The sequence below is a fragment of the Phyllobates terribilis genome, unplaced genomic scaffold (assembly GCF_046119375.1).
Source record: "Phyllobates terribilis strain yellow unplaced genomic scaffold, ASM4611937v1 Scaffold_1__5_contigs__length_1240528914, whole genome shotgun sequence".
Classification (NCBI taxonomy): domain Eukaryota; kingdom Metazoa; phylum Chordata; class Amphibia; order Anura; family Dendrobatidae; genus Phyllobates; species Phyllobates terribilis.
This window is the reverse complement of record NW_027362761.1, coordinates 771,142,959-771,161,778: the sequence shown is the minus strand read 5'-3', so window position 1 is coordinate 771,161,778 and position 18,820 is coordinate 771,142,959. Positions and strand designations below refer to the sequence as shown.

At 42.4% G+C, this 18,820-nt stretch overlaps 1 protein-coding gene across 5 annotated transcripts in view; it reads left to right on the top strand.

The window, feature by feature from the left end:
• Positions 1–18,820, top strand: part of PSD3 (pleckstrin and Sec7 domain containing 3) — a 902,747-nt gene that overhangs the window by 545,578 nt on the left and 338,349 nt on the right. For all 5 annotated transcript variants that reach the window (XM_073636968.1, XM_073636969.1, XM_073636970.1 and 2 more), the window contains 2 exons: positions 12,055–12,249; positions 16,538–16,618. In XM_073636968.1, the coding sequence (XP_073493069.1) occupies positions 12,055–12,249; positions 16,538–16,618 (276 nt within the window). The remainder of the gene's footprint in view (positions 1–12,054; positions 12,250–16,537; positions 16,619–18,820) is intronic.

Genomic DNA, 18,820 nt, shown 5'->3' with positions numbered 1-18,820 from the left:
TTTTAAAGCAGATGTTGAAAATGTCCACCGTTCGCACCCCTGCACCCGCTGTTCCTTATTGTTGAATGTATTTCGCAGGGCATCTGGGGTCATAGCCTAAATTTCTTGCTGTACATTCTTTCGGAGTGCCTGTAGTGTTCATGGCTTGTTACTGTACACCCGACCTTTCAAAAATGAAAAAATCCGGCGGTGTTAAATCAGTAGAATGACTCTCTACTGGCTAACACGACCTTTCTTGGCCGCTCATTGACATCTGGAATACGACTCGCCTGTCTCCTGGGAAGGCCTGTGCAACGATTTACGTGGAGATGCCAGAAGTCGCTGTTTCACACCTTGAATTGTTTCATCAGACATTTTCGGATGTCCTCCATCATACCTACAGTGGGTACGGAAAGTATTCAGACTCCTTTAATTTTTCATTCTTTGTTTCATTGTCGCCATTTGGTAAATTCTAAAAAGTTCATTTTTTTTTTCTCATTAAAGTACACTCTGCACCCCATGTTGATTTATTAAAAAAGAAAAACTGAAATATCACATAAGTATTCAGACCCTTTGCTCAGTATTGAATAGAAGCACCCATTTGAGCTAGTACAGCCATGAGTCTTCTTGGGAATGATGCAACAAGCTTTTTACACCTGGATTTGGGGATCCTCTGCCATTCTTCCTTGCAGATCCTCTCCAGTTCCGTCAGGTTGGATTGTGAATGTTGGTGGACAGCCATTTTCAGGTCTCTCCAGAGATGCTCAATTGGGTTTAGGTCAGGGCTCTGGCTGGGCCTGTCAAGAATGGTCACAGAGTTGTTCTGAAGCCACTCCTTTGTTATTTTAGCTGTGTGCTTAGGGTCATTGTCTTGTTGGAAGGTGAACCTTCGGCCAAGTCTGAGGTCCAGAGCACTCTGGAAGAGGTTTTCATCCAGGATATCGCTGTACTTGGCCGCATTCATGTTTCCTTCCATTGCAACCAGTCGTCCTGTCCCTGCAGCTGAAAAACACCCCCATAGCATGATGCTGCCACCAACATGGTTAACTGTTGGGATTGTATTGGGCAGGTGATGAGCAGTGCCTGGTTTTCGCCACACATACTGCGTAGAATTATCACCAAAAAGTTCTATCTTTGTCTCATCAGACCAGAGAATCTTATTTCTCGTAGTCTGGGAGTCCTACATGTGTTTTTCAGCAAACTCTATGCGGGCTTTCATATGTCTTGCACTGAGGAGAGGCTTCCGTCGGGCCACTCTGCCATAAAGGCCCGAATAGTGGAGGGCTGAAGTGATAGTGGAACTTTCTCCCATCTCCCTACTGTATCTCTGGAGCTCAGCCACAGTGATTTTGGGGTTCTTCTTTACCTCTCTCACCAAGGCTCTTCTCCCACGATTGCTCAGTTTGGCTGGACGGCCAGGTCTAGGAAGACTTCTGGTGATCCCAAACTTCTTCCATTTAAGGATTATGGAGGCCACTGTGCTCTTAGGAACCTTGAGTAATGCAGAAATTCTTTTGTAACCTTGGCCAGATCTGTGCCTTACCACAATTCTGTCTCTGAGCTCCTTGGGCAGTTCCTTTGAGCTCATGATTCTCATTTGGTCTGACTTGCACTGCGAGCTGTGAGGTCTTATATAGACAGATGTGTGCCTTTCCAAATCAAGTCCTATCAGTTTAATTAAACACAGCTGGACTCCCAATGAAGGAGTAGAACCATCTCAAGGAGGATCACAAGGAAAAGGACAGCACGTGACTTAAATATGAGTGTCTGAGCAAAGGGTCTGAATACTTATGACCATGTGATATTTGAGTTTTTATTTTTTAATAAATTTGCAAAAATTTCTACATTTTTTTTTTCAGTCAAGATGGGATGCAGAGTGTACTTTAATGAGAAAAAAAATGAACTTTTTAGAATTTACCAAATGGCTGCAATGAACCAAAGAGTGAAAAATTTAAAGGGGTCTGAATACTTTCCTTACCCACTGTATCCAGTAATGTTCTTGTACGTTCCAGCTTATTCACCAATGACAGGATACACAGTTTGGATGGCGGATTTTGATCTCCAAACTTCTTTAGAAACTCTTTTGGCCTCTCTTTAAGGACTCTGTTTTCCAATAAGTCATATTGCACGACTCTTTAAAGGGTTGATTGTGACTTGTAGGATCGCTACTTCCAATAGGTGCCGCTATAGAGTACAAGTCCTCTTTTTCTCCGAAGAGGCAATTTGCATATTAAATTTCCCAGAGAAGCATTGCATGGCGAATAATCCTCTTTACCTTGACATGCCAGAGCTGGTATGTCACTCTCCATAAGGAAAAACGTTACCCCTTAGACCTCAGTCCAGAGCCTGTCACCTAGCCAAATCAGTTCTCATACTTTGCACTGACGAGAGCCAACAGCCCGAAACACCGTGTCTGCAAACTGAGATTCTGATTTGGCTTTTATCCTAAGTCATATTGCATGACTCGTTAAAGGGTTGATTGTGACTTGTAGGATCGCTACTTCCAATAGGTGGTGCTATAGAGTACAAGTCCTCTTTTTCTCCGAAGAGGCAATTTGCATATTCAATTTCCCAGAGGAGCATTGCATGGCGAATAAGCTTCCTTACCTTGACATGCCACAGCTGGTGTGTCACTCTCCATAAGGAGAAACGCTACCCCTTAGACCTCACTCTCCTCCAAACTGTAGCTGTACATCGTTAGTAAATGAAGAAGGAGTTTGACAGGAGTGAAATGCAAGCGCCACACATAAATTACAGACACGCAGAAAGGCGTGCAGCAAGAGTTTCTCGTAGTGGAGACGACCGGCGGGGCGACAAGTCGGCGAGACTACTCAGCACGAGGATGTTTCTCCAATCTGTCACTGTGGTTCATTGTACTCTTACTTCTCAAGTGCCAAAGTAGGTACAGTCCAAATTTCAGTACGGTCGACCTTCTCTTTTAGAAATTACAGCATTTTTTCCGGGTAAATTAGCAAGTGAATCACCCTTTATCTGTCAACAGCAAAAGTTCTAATTGAACATTTTCCAGGCTTCTCAAAACAGATTATGAGAAAATCTAATTATGGTAAATTTTATAATGCAAATTCACAGTATCATTTTCTAATTCTAAACCCCTCCCATCATGAAGCACGTTGACTCAGAAGCTGAGGCCGCATTACACAATGCAGGTGCCGGCTGGGTCATGCAGCCAGAATCTATCTCTAACAGTAACGGTCAGACCTAGCTCCATTTCCTGCTGTTTAACCTCTCTGACAGCAACATTTATGTGACTAGATTTCATGACGGACCTTAAAGGTAACTTGTTACCAGTGTTTTCATGTCTGAACTAGCACCTTAATCAGCACCTGTGCTTCATTCCATAAAGGAGTATATAACACCCTGACTCCCCATGTTAACACCCCAAAATTCTTTTGAAATTATCCCGTGCTCTATCTAAATCCTGCGAGGCCGGTCCGATAAGCGTCCTTGCTGAGGCGTCTATCCCTTCTCCCAGTTTCTGATCACCGTCCTCCTTCTCTGATTGACATAGATGACACCTCTTGCGTCATCCATATAGCCGGGTAAAATATTGCACCTGTGCAGAGACAACGCCAGCTTGTGCTAGCGCACTTTGCTCTGCCCTACTGCGGGCAGAGCCTGAAACATAATGGTGCATGCACTTATGTTTTAGACTCAGCCCGCTATAAGGCAGAGCAAAGTCCGCTGGAGCGACCCGGCCGGTGATGTCTCTGCGCAGGCGTGAGAATTTTCCCAGCTATGTGGATGACGCAGGAGGCCCAAAGTTGGGGGTTTTGGCACCTTCAGACACCAAACAAGGAATCCAGGAGAGTGCATCCACGTTACCATATAACTTTCCGGGTCTATGCTCTACTTGGAAATTAAAGTCCTGGAGGCCTAAGAACCACCTAGTCACCCGGGCATTTTAACCCTTCTTTTCCCTTAACCATCACAGGGGTGCATGGACTGACACTAGTTTAAACTTACGGCCTAGTAGGTAATAGTTCAGCGTTTTCATGGCCCATTTTATGGCTAAACGCTATTTCTCAACAATGGCATAGTTTTTATTGCAGGAAGAGAGCTTCCGGCTCAGATACAGGATGGGGTGTTCCTCCCCATTTACCTATTGAGACAGCAGGCTCCCAACCAGAGTTCCGAAGCATCCTTCTGGACCACAAATTCTTTGCTGAAGTCCGGTGCGATCAGAACCGGATGTTTACACAGAGACATCTTCAGCTTTTGAAATGCCATCTCTATGTCAGCAGTCCATTTGGCCATCGTTGATTTGGTAGCTTTAATGAGATCGGTCAGAGATGTGGCAATTATAGCGAAATATGGGATAAATCGCCGGTAATATCCTACAATTCCAAGAAACGCCCTCACCTGTTTCTTGGAAAGCGGTTGCAGCCACTTCTGTGTTGCCTCGACCTTGTTTACTTGTGGCTTGATTTTGCCTCTCCCGACTATATAGCCTAAATACTTGGCCTCTTCCTTCCCTTTTTTTCGGATTTATAGTTAAACCTGCTTTTCTCAGAGCATCCAAAATAGCCAGTTCCTTTGATAGATGACTACCCCAGTCTAGGCTGAAGACCACAATGTCATCGAGGTAGGCTGTGGTATACTTCTTGTGCGGAGATAGGATTCGATCCATGGCCCTCTGAAAGGTGGCTGACTTCTCATTGGCACTCTGGGACATGGGGATCTGCCAGTAGCCCTTCGTCAGGTAGAGGGTGGTAATGTACCTCGCAGGTCCAAGCCTCTCAATGAGTTCATCGACGCGGGGCATCGGGTACACGCCAAACTTGGACACTTCATTCAGCCTACGGTAGTCATTGCAAAACCGCCAACCACTCCCCGTCAAGCTTTGGCATGAGGACGATGGGACTTAACCATCAGCTTTTTGACTCCTCTATCACACTAAGGTCTAGCATTCCCTTCATCTTGCTTGAGATTACCTCATGGCGTGCCTCGGGAATCCTATATGGCTTAAGGTTCACCCTTCTATGTGGCTCTGTCAGCACGTCATGCTCCACCACCTGCGTATGCCCTGGAAACTCCGAGAACAGGTCACGGTTCCACTGCAGCAGTTCTCGACACTGCTGCCACTGGGCTGGCGATAGAGCCTCCGCAAACCTGACATCCTCCACTTTGGCTTTGGGACAGGTTCCCAGACAAGGAGTTTCCAGCGATTTCCCGATCTCGCCACGGCTTGAGCAAGTTCAGGTGGTATACTTGGTGAGGCTTTCTTCATCATGGCTGGTGGACCTTGTAGTTAACCTCGCCCAGTTTTTCCACCACCTCGTATGGGCCTTGCCACTTGGCTAAGAACTCGCTCTCGACCGTGGGGATAAGCACCAGCACGCGGTCCCCGGGCTGGAACTGCCTCAGCCTTGCTGATCAGTTATATACTCTTGCCTGTGCCTCCTGTGCTTGGAGAAGATGTGCCTTCACAATAGGCATCACTTCGCCATTCTATCCTGCAACTGGGCAACGTGCTGTATAATGCTTCGGTGGGGAGTGACCTTGGCTTCCCAGATTTCCTTGGCGATGTCTAGGAGTCCTCGCGGATGTCGACCATTCAGGTGCTCGAACGGAGAGAAGCCAGTGGAGGCTTGAGGAACTTCTCTGACGGAGAAGAGCTGAAACGGAAGCAGATAGTCCCAGTCTCGACCGTCCTTCTCGATAACCTTCTTGAGCATGGCGTTTAAGGTCTTGTTGAAACGCTCTACTAGGCCGTCAGTCTGTGGATGGTAGACTGAGGTTCGCAGCTGGCCAATCTGGAGGACTTTACACAGCTCCTTCATCACTTTGCTCATAAAGGGGGTTCCCTGGTCCGTCAAGATCTCCTTTGGCAGGCCATCCTGGCAAAAATATGGACAAGTTCCTGGGCTATACTCTTGGCTAAAGAGTTCCTTAGTGGTACTGCTTTTGGGTACTGGGTTGCATAGTCCATGACCACTAAGATGTATTGATGCCCCCATGCCGATTTAACTAAGAGACCTACTAGGTCCATGGCAATTCTCTCAAATGGATCTCTATCATGGGTAATGGGAATAAGGGACTGCGGAAGTGAGAAGACGGAGTGGTTATCTTTCAGGTGGGGCAGGACCTACAATAATTTAGGATCTCCCAGTAGAATCTGGGCCAATGGAACCTCTATTATCCTCTGAGTTTTCTCTACACCCAGATGTCTCCCCAAAACATGCGAATCACCTCCCCTCAGTTTGGTTACCCGATACAATAACTCCCCATTAACTGCAAAGTGTGGGAATCTGGTGTCTGCCCCTGGCTCTTGTCAACCCTGTTACAGACGTTAACATTGCTAAACTCCCCCTTTAAGGTTAGGTCGCTAACTTGAGACAGCCCCAAAGTTCTCTCTGGACACTTCTAACTCAGGGATGTTGGGCTTCTCAGTCACTGTCTCGTCCTCCTCACTGACAAGGACACACAAGGGAAACTCATCCACCTTTGTTTTCGATGGAGTTTCTTCCCAAGGGATCTGGCTTTTGTCCGAGACATTTGGTACAACCCCTTTTTGCCACAAATCCCAAAACGAGGAAAAGTCTTGCACCAATATGAAAGGATGTAACAAGTCCTCATGGACTCATATCCCGACCTCATGGGTCTGGGCACCACAGTCTGTTCCCACGGTTACTCTGGGCACAGGGTAGTCCTTGGCGTCTCTGTGTATACAGCGAACTCTCACGGACTTGGCAGGTATCAGAGTCTCCAGACTTCCCGAGTTCAACAGTCCAAGTACCATGACCCCATTAATTGATATGGCACATGCCTGCAGCCCCTTGCAGGTTGACAGTCCACACCATAGGCGGGATAGGCGTAATAGGCACAACGTTGCCCTATGTTGCAGTCCATTGGTTCAGGGGATATATCACATCGGGCAGCTCTGTGTCCAGGATTGTGACACCGCCAACAGACTACGTCCTTAACAACAGCCTTTGCAGGACCCTCAGTGGGATTGGGATGCCCTTTGTTTGTGGCTCTAGGCCCCCCTACGTGGTGAGCTTGCCCCCCTTTAGGTATTCCAGTACGGGAAAGTGGCGATGTCTGGTTTCCCGAGGGATTTCTCAAAAACCTGGTACCTCTCTGCTAGGCCAACTAGGTCGTCCGCGTTCCGAGGGTCGCCCTGGGCAGCCCAAGTCTGTACCGGCCTGGGAAGGAAGTAGATGAATCTGTCAATCAGCACATGCTCGATCATCTGGGCAGGAGTGGAAGACTCTGGCCGGTTGCATTGATTTATATAGTGTGACCAAGTTGTCAAGCACTTTTCCAAGTGATGCTAAAATCGCTTGGAAAAGCGCTTGATAACCAGCATACAGAAATGCATGCAAAAACGCTTGACAAACGCTTCTACCTGGCAGGAAAAACGCATGTAAAATCCGCATGCGTTTTTCCTGCCAGGGAGAAGCGGAAAAAATATGCAGCATTTCTGCATCGTGGGCACATAGCCTTAAAAGAAGAGGAGGAAAATTGAAAGTGTAAAATGAGAATTGACAACGTCCTTAAGGTGTTAGTTTTTTTTTAAGCAGATTCCGCCTGGACCCTGCCTGAGTAAAAGTGCTCAACAAACATGAAAAATAGTGAATATATGCACAGCAATGTTGCGCGTCTTTTTTCACTTCTTTTAACCGTGTCAGGCTTTGAAAGTCGTGAAGTAGCTAAAGGAAATAATCTGACTAATCTTTATTATTTATATGTTTTACTCACTTACCGTATATATATTAATTCCACAGCGCTTTTACAGACAGCATCATCACTGTCCCCTTTGGGGCTCACAATCTAGATTCCCAGTAGTATGTCTTTGGAGTGTGGGAGGAAACCAGAATATCTGGAGGAAACCCACACAAAACACGGGGAGAACATACAAACTCCTTGCAGATGTTGTTCTTGGTGGCATTGGTGGGATTTGAACCCAGAACCCCAGCGCTGCAAGCAACAATGTTAACCACTGAGCCACCGATTCTTTAGGCGGCTACTGCCTGAAAGCCGCCACTATGCTATAAATGAAAATTTAATTTAAAAAATAAAGCTTCCGCAATGGCATTGCATAAGACGTCAGAGAAGGTGCTTCAAGAAAAACATCTTGGGCTTTTTCTTCTGCTTCAAAATCTATGCAGGTACGCAAGATGTGTTAGTGTACATGCACACAATGTCTTATAGACATGCCATGATTAAGGATGCTTGCTTGCATCCGAAACTAGTTTGTTTTTTTCTACTATTTTTCCACTTGGATTATGAAGTTTTCATTATATCAATAAAAAAGCATTATTTTGACCCTCTGGAGCTGGAACAATTTTTATGGATTAACATGTACACTAACACATCTTACGGCAGCAACCCTGATTGATCAGGAGGATCAGTTTGCTAAACTTAGTCATCGATAATTTAGCATCACAGGTAAGGATTATAATGGAATCTAATTCCTCTCTGGTACATCATTACCTTATTACCAGAATCTATAAATTACTCCAAATCATACTTGACTATACTATGACTCTACCCTAACCAAATTGCAACTGGATGCTCCTCCACGGACACCTTCCACTATCCTATTTGCATTGGAACAAGCATGTAACCATCTCACTGCAGCCAGATATCTAAATATACTTCTACATGTCTGCCACAGATCATACCTGATAGCATCCAAGGGTTGAAAAATTAGAGTCTGCCAAGTGGTTGCTTGTTTTCATTGTGAGACCTCAACAGTAAACCTATTCAATTGCCTATGGAATATAACTATAAATATAATTATTCTGGTCAAAGTTCATAATTTGGCTTACATGTATTTTATTAATTTTGTTCCCTGTAAACCATTATGGTAATTTTTGGGTATAAAGACCCTGACAAATCCCAGTGCACTTTCGGCTCTTAACAAAAAAAAAATACTCTACCTGGTGGAGGCCATCATTCAGGCATGGCTAAACACTGTTTTACTAACTTTCAATCATTTTTGTTGATGAACTTTCCTTTATCTTTAAAACGGTTTGGAAGGACACATCATTGCACGAATAGACGAAAGTAAAAGCTTTTTAACACTTGGAAAAGTGTAATTGATATCCTACAAATTCATTTTACACAAGCTATAAAAACTGTGTAGCCATCACAAAATCTGTGATGGAACCTGTTCATATATGTGAAGAGAGCATTAGCCCCTTGGTGACCAAGCCCAAGTTTTCACATCTGACATGTGTCAGATATGTAGTAATAAAATGTTTCAACATACACGTGATACTGACATTGTTATTTTTTTTTTCATGACACATTGTACTTTATGTTAGTAGTAAATTTACTTCGATATGTTTTGTATTTATTTATAAAAATATTGGAAATTTGACAAAGTTCCAAAAATTTGCAATATTCAAACCTAGTTATGCTAGTTCTAGACAAAAAAAGTTCATAACATTTCCCATATGTCTACTTAATGTTAGCATCATTTTTCAAACATACTTTTATCTTGTTAGGATGCTTTTAGTAGGGTTAAAAGCAATTTTTTTTTCAGTCTTGAAGTGACTTCGAGGGGCCTATATATTGGAAATCACCCAAAAGTTATACAATTTAAAAAAAAATCCTCAAAATATTCAAAACTCTTGTCAGGAAGTTTAACCCTTCAGATGCTTATTCTCTTTCTCATCAGGTCAGTAAAAAGGTGTATTGGTGGTAATTAAAGGGGTTTTCTCATGGTACTTAATTAGTTATCATGAAAATAAGCAAGTTTGCAATTTACTTGCTTTACTTATCTGCTTTCATTCTTCTGCTAATGAAAATAAGCAAGTTTGCAATTTACTTGCTTTTCTTATCTGCTTTCATTCTTCTTCTACTAGAGCTTTTATTTTACATAGTGTACAGCATTTTTTATGGAGCTCGACCACCAGAGCCTGGCGGAGTGTGTGCACTAGTTACATTCCAGGAGAGGAGGTAACTCCTAACATACCAGCGAAATCTCTCCAGCCCATTGATTTCTATTCAGCAGTTAGCTGCTCACCAGGCTACTCTTCCCTCCCAGCTCCTGACAGGGCTCTTATCAGTCCTGCATATACGAATACCACACCTTCCAACTCCCCCACGGCACCCAGAATCAGTAGTTTTCGCAGCAGTTTACCTAATCACGCTCAGCTGAGCGTTCATGTGTTGACAGTGGTGAGAGATAAGAAATCCGCTGCCAAATACTTCTGGCAGCATTATATGTCCTGAAAACAATGGGGTCGGTCTTTGAAATACCAACGGGAGGCCTCCATGCACATTAGATTGTTGGCTGGTCCTGTTGCAAATTGGCGGGTTGGGTCTAATTTCATCGAAGATGTTTGGGGTCCTTTAAAAAGGAGGGATTTGGTTTTATAACTCCATGTTTACCCCATTTCTTCTCCTCCTTTTGTGTTGAAATTATTTCTTTTTATGTGAATACCAAATAAAACCTTCTGATCCGGGCTCTTGTTTGTAAATCAGGTTGTTTTTATGGCAGTTGCAGGTGGTCTACTGTATGTACCAAGTTTAAAATGTTTTTGTTTCCTTATATTGACTTTAAAAGGGTTTTTCCACTAACAAAGTTAATTTTAAAGTTGATTTTAATCAATAGATCTTGGAATAATAATAATTTCCACATTTGGATGTGTTTTAAAAAAATTTTCCTGTGCTGAGATAATCTTATAAATGTGCCCCTGCTATGTACTGTGTAATGGCTGTGTCTGACCGTGCAGGAACATGGTCTGATCATACCACATCTCCTGGGCAGGGGAGGAAGCAGAAGAGAGTATACAGACATTACAGCAGGGATCGCAGCTGATTCTTTTTGTGAGATAAAGCATTTCCCTGCCTGTTTTTAAAATACGTTTTCTGTCAAAGAAAGAATTATTTGCGATCCCCTGCTGTACTGTCTGTATAGTCTTTTGCGTCCTCCCCTGCCCAGGAGATGTGGTATGATCAGACCATGTTCCTGTACGGTCAGACACAGCCATTACACAGTACACAGCAGGGGCACATTTATAAGATTATCTCAGCACAGGAACATTTTACTTAAACACATCCAATTGTGGAACTTCTTATTATTCCAAGATCTATTAATTACAATGGACTTTGTTCATGGGACTACCACTTTAATGGTATTTGCAGTTTGGATATCTAAAGAAATTGATCTAAATATGCTGTGTACAATATAATATAATTGTGTTTGGTTTTGTATTAATATTCATAGGGATGCTGAATAATAACTTTTGCATACTGCTTAGAAGCCTTCTCCATATGAATATTAATACACCATCCTTCACACATCAATAAATATGAATAGTTTCTTTCAGATTACTCTTCATAACTTAGCTGAGCGGACGGCCATTAGTCATTAATCTTTAGCCTTTAACTGAACCTTCTTCAGAGGTGACACAGATCATTGTGAACGCACATCTGAAGCTGTTAATAGGCACAGTAGCACTTATTGCTTTACACGATCACGTTAGTGTTTAGCGTAGGTTGTCTATTTTACCTTGATTTATGATAAGTCATATTAGAGCTAATATTTATTTATTTATTTATTTTACTCACTTATATAGCACCATTAATTCCACAGCGCTTTACAGGCATTATCAGCCCATTGGGGCTCACAATCTACATTCCCTATCAGTATGTCTTTGGAGTGTGGGAGGAAACCGGAGAACCCGGAGTAAACCCACACAAACACAGGGAGAACATACAAACTCCTTGTAGATGTTGTCCATGGTGGGATTTGAGCTCAGGACCCCAGTGCTGCAAGGCTGCAGTGCTAACCACTGAGCCACCGTGCTGCCTATCTGAAAAATGCAGGTTTGATCTTCGTCTGTGCTGCCTTATGGAGATTAGGACAGGGCTATAACAGTCATTAATATTATGCATTATGGTAAATGATTGATATACTGCTTGTTTTATTGTATAAAAGGACACATTTACCCTTTGCATATACCTTTATTGTTTGCGGCACGTATTTATATCACAGGTGTGGTTATATAGTGTATATCATACATTTTATTTGCTTATATATACACTGATTGCTTTTTGACATGTAGCATAAAGGATTTGTTATATCTTGTTTTGCAGTGATGCGGGACCCAGCAGAAGATCTCTAGAGGCCTCACATGACATGGGCAGCACTGAAATCCTTGAAAAAGGAAGCACTGAAAACCTCAGCAATGGGACCAATAGTAATGTACAAGCTGCTAAACGCTTGGCCAAGCGCCTCTACCAGCTGGACGGATTTAAGCGCTCTGATGTTGCAAAGCACTTGGGGAAAAAGTACGTATGATAACAAAAGACGTATAATGAGGTCAGAAACACAACATGCATGTAACTGACTGCAATACACTTTCCTGGCTTGTAGCTCAATGACTGGCTGGAATTTTAGCTACTGATATGAATTAGTTTCTACTTGGCAAACAGCATCTGTTATGGAAATTCATATAATATGCAGATGGCTTCAGGAGCATTGTAAGAATTCCTCCCAACTGTATAGGCCGCTTTGGCTGATCAGTGTGAAATCCTATGCGTTAAGCAAGAAAAAAGCTGCTAAAAAACACACGTTTTTGATGTGGTTTTCCCCATTCATTAAAATGGGTGAAAACCGCTGAAAAATGCGGCAAAAGCGTAATGTGTAAGCAAGCTCATAGAGATTCTTGACAATTTTTTTTCAAGGTTTGATGCAGCTTTTATACTATAAGCTAATGCTAAAAGAGAACAAAAGTATGTAGGAAAAATCCTACTACTCCTTTTTAAATTTGCTTCAGCTTTTGGTTTCAAAAATCCGCAAGTCAAAAATTCTTAGAAGTTAGGAGACAGATGAGGCCCATAGAGTTTATGATGTTTTAAAAATTTCTTTAGAAAATAAAAGTAAGTAAATATTATTTAGTTATGTGCTGACCTATGTGTCTTTATGGTGCAGGATACATAACCTGATCCTGAAGTTAGAATCTTTCACCTGTGCATTGTTTCTTGTTGACCTTGCCCAGTGTAACTTAGCAAGAAGTATGGACAAATTTGGCTGCAGAATTAACCAGAGAGTTGACTTTTAGCTAGGAACCATGGAGACACATACGTCTGTACAGGAGTTGTACACACAACTATTTGCAAAGTTTATTCATTTAGGGAATTTAAGAAAAATGTATTTTGGAATCTAAAACTCTTAATTCTGAAAAAATTGAAGCTCCTAAAAGGGTCCATATCAGGCGGATTTCACCCCCCAAACTATAAGTCCATGTAGTTCTCTCAGAGACAAGTCCAGCTATACCTTTACATGGCCAGTCTGTTCCTCCATTACTGAGAAATCAATGTTTGAATTGATATGTAAATGAGGCTATAGATCAGAAGCCTCTGTCACTCCAGATCTATTCCTTGCCTGGTCTTTGAAAGAGTGATATGGACAAATAGTTTGAGAGGTGAAATTCTACTGACCGATTCCATTTAAGGCTACGTTCACACGTTCCGTATTTCGTCAGAATTTTACATCTATTCCACTCCTGCTTATGGCTTACAAATACTGATGTAAAATACTGACCAAATACTGAACATGTGAACGTGGCCAACAGAGAAACTTTGAACCATAGCTAAAGTGCCCCATATGTTTCATTATGAAATTTATGTATCTGTTACCTGTTCTTTTTCTTGCTGTTTTTTCCCTATCTTTTTCTTTCTCAGTATCATACTGGAATGGCAATTGCAACCACCAGAAAGTCCCGTAAGATGAAATCACTTAGATTGTCCTACTATAAAGGGTGGATAGTCACACTTTCAACCAGGAGACAGGAAAAGTACTTAATCCAGCTGCCCATCTGATTCTATGATGATGCATCATGAGATGGATAGTCTAAAAAAAAAAAGAAAAAAAAAAAAAGAAAGCTGGTTGAAGCCTAAAATTCAAGATGGTGCCTGATCAGTAGCAGCCAACAAGAGCAGCCATAGGGAAGTGAATAAAAGATAGCCAAAGTGTGGTAGACCCTAAGCAATAAACTAATAGGGAGTGAAATGATGGAAAGTTATTTAATTTAATCTTCTTTAATTCATACTATTTATCTTTTTTTTTACATAGAAAGTAAGGGGACCCTGTGTAGCAAAAGTGTATGGGCCCCTTGCTTTTCAGCTGACTGTCAATTTTTAACTGAAAATTGTCATATTCCTCTATAAAATTACATACTGGTGTAGCCCAATCAATCTGTGATTGTAAGCCATTGGAACCAATAGTACAGTACATTGTATGCAGGGCACTTTTCAATTGGATGCACTCATTTTTTTTAAAGGTAAAAGTGCTGGACCCCTGTTGAATGATTCACTTTGCACTTAGGGAAATCTGTGATCCACCAAGTGCACAGATACAGTATGCAACTAATGTGATGATGATGATATGGAGTGTATTATTAATGGGATTATCCAGGACGATTTCATTTTTTTTTTTTTACTATGGGCCTAAGAACTTACAAGCAGGTAGTTAGCAAAAAAAAATTAAATCATCCTGGATAAACCCATTAGCCTGTTGTGCCTTGTGCCGATCTCTGCAGGCACAGAGTGGTCACAGACCACTCCTGTTGGTGATTCAGCTTCTGCTGACGTTTTTCGACAGAGCAGCGGCTTCTCTCCCGCTCTGCTCTGTTGACTGGGCATGACTCCTGACGTCATGCTGAATGACAGCCAGCTCCCCGCTGGCTAACTGTGGGGAGCCCACTGTCAATCAGCATGACGTCAGCAGTCACGCCCTGTTGACAGAGCAGCTGGAAAGGAGAAGAACTGCTCTATTGACGTTAAGCAGCTGAATTGCTGGCAGGAGAAGTCTGTGGCCACTTTGAGCCAGTACCGGATAGAACAGGCAAGTAGTTGCCTCTGTTAGGCCCATAATGAAATAATGAAAAAAGATATGAGTCCGGGACAGCCCCTTTAAGCATGTCCTTTATAGAGACTCTCAGTGTGACTGGAAGCCAGAAAATGAACTTTTCTCATCATGATGGGATGCCCTGTTCTCAAGGCCTCTGGCAGGAGCTGCAGCATTGAACAGTCACCGTAGTAATAATGCCCACTGTTACTTTATTGATGTCCCACATGCCAGCTTCACAAAGCTAAAGTAATAATGCAAACTACTGTATACTCTCCTGGCAGTAGTCATAGTGTGGCTTGAGGCTTCTGAAATAATAGAGGTTGAGAGAGGCACATTTACTAACCTATTTTAATGGTTTATATAGTACATGTGCAGTTAGATGCCAAGTAAGTATTGATAAGTCAGATGCCAATTATTGAACTGTATTTATTTCTGCTGTTAAGGCAAGACCACAAGGCTGCATTCAATCATTGTGTCCGTGTTGCATTTTTTTGCCGTGATTGTGGTAGAACCACAACTGTAGCAAAAAAACAAACAAAAATGCAACACTGCTACAACGTATATGAACACATTTTTAGAAATAAGATAATCAGCCCTTACATAGAAGTTGTCAGCACAATTTTGTAATGTGAAGACATAGCTGTACTGCTGCTGTAATACAGATTACATTGATACCTTTGGTGAAGAAATCCGCTTTGTGGTTCTTCTTTATCAGCATTTGAAGTTTTCTGCTAATTAGATTTCGGTGCAGAGGGGCCGGACTGCACCCTGGGTCTTCTCCTCCCTGTCTGTGATTCCACAGCCCCTACGCCTGCCCCTGGTCTGTGATTCCCCGGCCCCTCAACCTGCCCCCAGTCTGTGATTCCCCGGCCCCTCCGCCTGTCCCTGGTCTGTGATTCCCCGGCCCCTCTGCCTGCCCCCGCTCTGTGATTCCCCGGCCCCTCAGCCTGCCCGCAGTCTGTGAGTGACAGGTCACTGCTGAGATTTCCAACAGACCGGATGCAGGTCATTCACAGACCGGAGGGGCCGGAGAATCACAGCCAGGTAGGAGAAAACTTCAAATGGTGATTAAAGAACAACAACAAAGCGGATTTCTTCGCCACAGGTACCACTGTAATCAGCGCCATTACAGCCATGTCTATACTTTACATTGCAAAATGGTGCTGACAGGTTCTCTTTAAGACCTTTAATTGGCACATTTAATGTGACCAATCATCCAGGAATTACATTCCCATTTTTGCATGTCTTTTCAACACTGAGGACTTAGCACTCGAATGCTTAGGTGGGTTGATCCAAGGGGGAGTTATCTAATTGACCATTGAGTTAGGACCACTGATGTGGGCTCGTATTCATGTACAATTATGCATTGCTGGGAACTAATATCTATAATAAACCATTCTTTACTTCAAACTGAACATAATGTTTTGCTAACTCTTCCTACGCTGAAATGTCTGTGTGGGTTTATGTAAAACTTTATTGAGGCACAAAAGAACAGAAGGGTTAAATATGAATGAGCCATAATTTCAGTATCTGCAAATTTCATGACTCATTCGTCCATAGTAATTATATTTTTATATAGTCTATTTTCTACCTTTGTTTAAAATCTGCTGCTCTGTAATTTGCCTGCAGCTCTTAATTATTGTCAAAAGAGCTCTTTAAAGGAAGTTGTTTCTAATTAAACAATGAAGAGTGAAAATCACAAACACAGTCATTGCTTTCTTTCAGTAATGATTTCAGCAAGCTTGTGGCCGAAGAATATCTCAAATTTTTTGATTTCACGGGTTTGACCCTGGATCAGTCACTCAGGTAAGTAAAAATTGGTCCTTAAAATTCCTTTATAAACTTAATTTTCAAGCTAATATTTTTCTTTTTTGTTTTTGGTGCAACATAAAAATGTGTTATATTTATTAATTTATAGTTAGTACTAATTTATTGGTTCTATATTTGTTTCTTATGCTCATCATGATAGATACAAGTGCTTCTCACTAAATTAGAATATCATCAAAAAGTTAATTTATTTCAGTTCTTCAATACAAAAAGTGAAACTCATATATTATATAGAGTCATTACAAGCAGAGTGATCTATTTCAAGTGTTTATTTCTGTTAATGTTGATGATTATGGCTTACAGCCAATGAAAACACAAAAGTCATTATCTCAGTAAATTAGAATACTTTATAACAACAGGTTGAAAAATGTTTTTAAAATCCGTAATGTTGGCCTACTGAAATGTATGTTCAGTAAATGCACTCAGTACTTGGTCGGGACTCCTTTTGCATCAATTACTACATCAATGCGTTGTGGCATGGAGGTGATCAGCCTGTGGCACTGCTGAGGTGTTATGGAAGCCCAGGTTGCTTTGATAGCAGCCTTCAGCTCGTCTGCATTGTTGGGTTTGGTGTCTCTCATCTTCCTCTTGACAATACCCCATAGATTCTCTATGGGGTTAAGGTCAGATGAGTTTGCTGGCCAATCAAGCACAGTGATACTGTTGTTTATAAACCAGGTATTGGTACTTTTGGCAGTGTAGACAGGTGCCAAGTCCTGCTGGAGAATGAAATTTCCATCTCCAAAAAGCTTGGCGGCAGAGAGAAGCATGAAGTGCTCTGAAATTTCCTGGTAGACGGCTGCGCTGACTTTGGTCTTGATAAAACACAGTGGACCTACACCAGCAGATGACATGGCTCCCCAAACCATCACTGTTTGTGGAAACTTCACGCTAGACCTCAAGCAGATTGTGTGCCTCTCCTCTCTTCCTCCGGACTCTGGGACCTTGATTTCCAAATGAGATGCAAAATTTACTTTGATCTGAAAACAACACCTTGGACCACTGAGCAACAGTCCAGGTCTTTTTCTCCTTAGCCCAGGTAAGACGCTTCTATTGCTCATGAGTGGCTTGACACAAGGAATGCGACACTTGTAGCCCATGTCCTGGATACGTCTGTGTGTGGTGGCTCTTGAAGCAATGACTCCAGCAGCAGTCCACTCCTTGCGAATCTCCCCCAAATTTTTCAATGGCCTTTTCTTAACAATCCTTTCCTTTCAAGGCTGCGGTTATCCTGGTTGCTTGTGCACCTTTTTCTACCACACTTTTTCCTTCCACTCAACTTTCCATTAATATGCTTGGATACAGCACTCTGAACAGCCAACTTCTTTAGCAATGACCTTTTGTTACTTACCCTCCTTGTGGAGTGTGTCAGTGACTGCCTTCTGGACATCTGTCAAGTCAGCAGTCTTCCCCATGATTGTGGAGCCTACTGAAACAGACTAAGGGACTTTTTTAAATGTATCGGAAGACTTTTCAGGTGTTTTTTGTTAATTATTCTAATTTACTGAGATAATGACTATTGTGTTTTCATTGGCTGTAAGCCGCACTCATCAACATTAACAGAAATAAACACTTGAAATAGATCACTCTGTTTGTAATGACTCTATATAATATATGAGTTTCACTTTTTGTATTGAAGAACTGAAATAAATTAACTTCTAAATTAAATTCTAATTTAGTGAGAAGAACGTATAGATAGAGCTCTATTGTTACCTTTTGTAACATACCTGGCGGCGTCCTTGCATGGTGGTCCATCTCCCACTGTGCAAGAGGGCGCACTTGATCTCCTGTCCAGAATGTCTCTCTGGCTTCCCTCCATGCTGTCTGTTTGTGTCTGTTTCTGCTGCTTAAGGGCGGCGCCCGATCACTTCCTGCCTTTTGTACCTGCGGTGGGTCACACCCCTTGTGCGTCCTCAGCCTATTGCTGTCTGTCACTTGGTATATAGCTCAGCAGCTCCCTTCTATCCCTGCCTGAGCATAGTGTTTCCTTCAGTGTGTGCTTGCACTCTGAAGGTGCCAGGTCCCGTCTCTTGTCTCCTGCTTTTTGTATCAGTTCCCGTGTCTGAACTGAGTCCTGTATGTCTCCTGCTTTGCGGTATCAGCTCCCGTGTCTGAACTGAGTCCTGTATGTCTCCTGCTTTGCGGTATCAGCTCCCGTGTCTGAACTGAGTCCTGTATGTC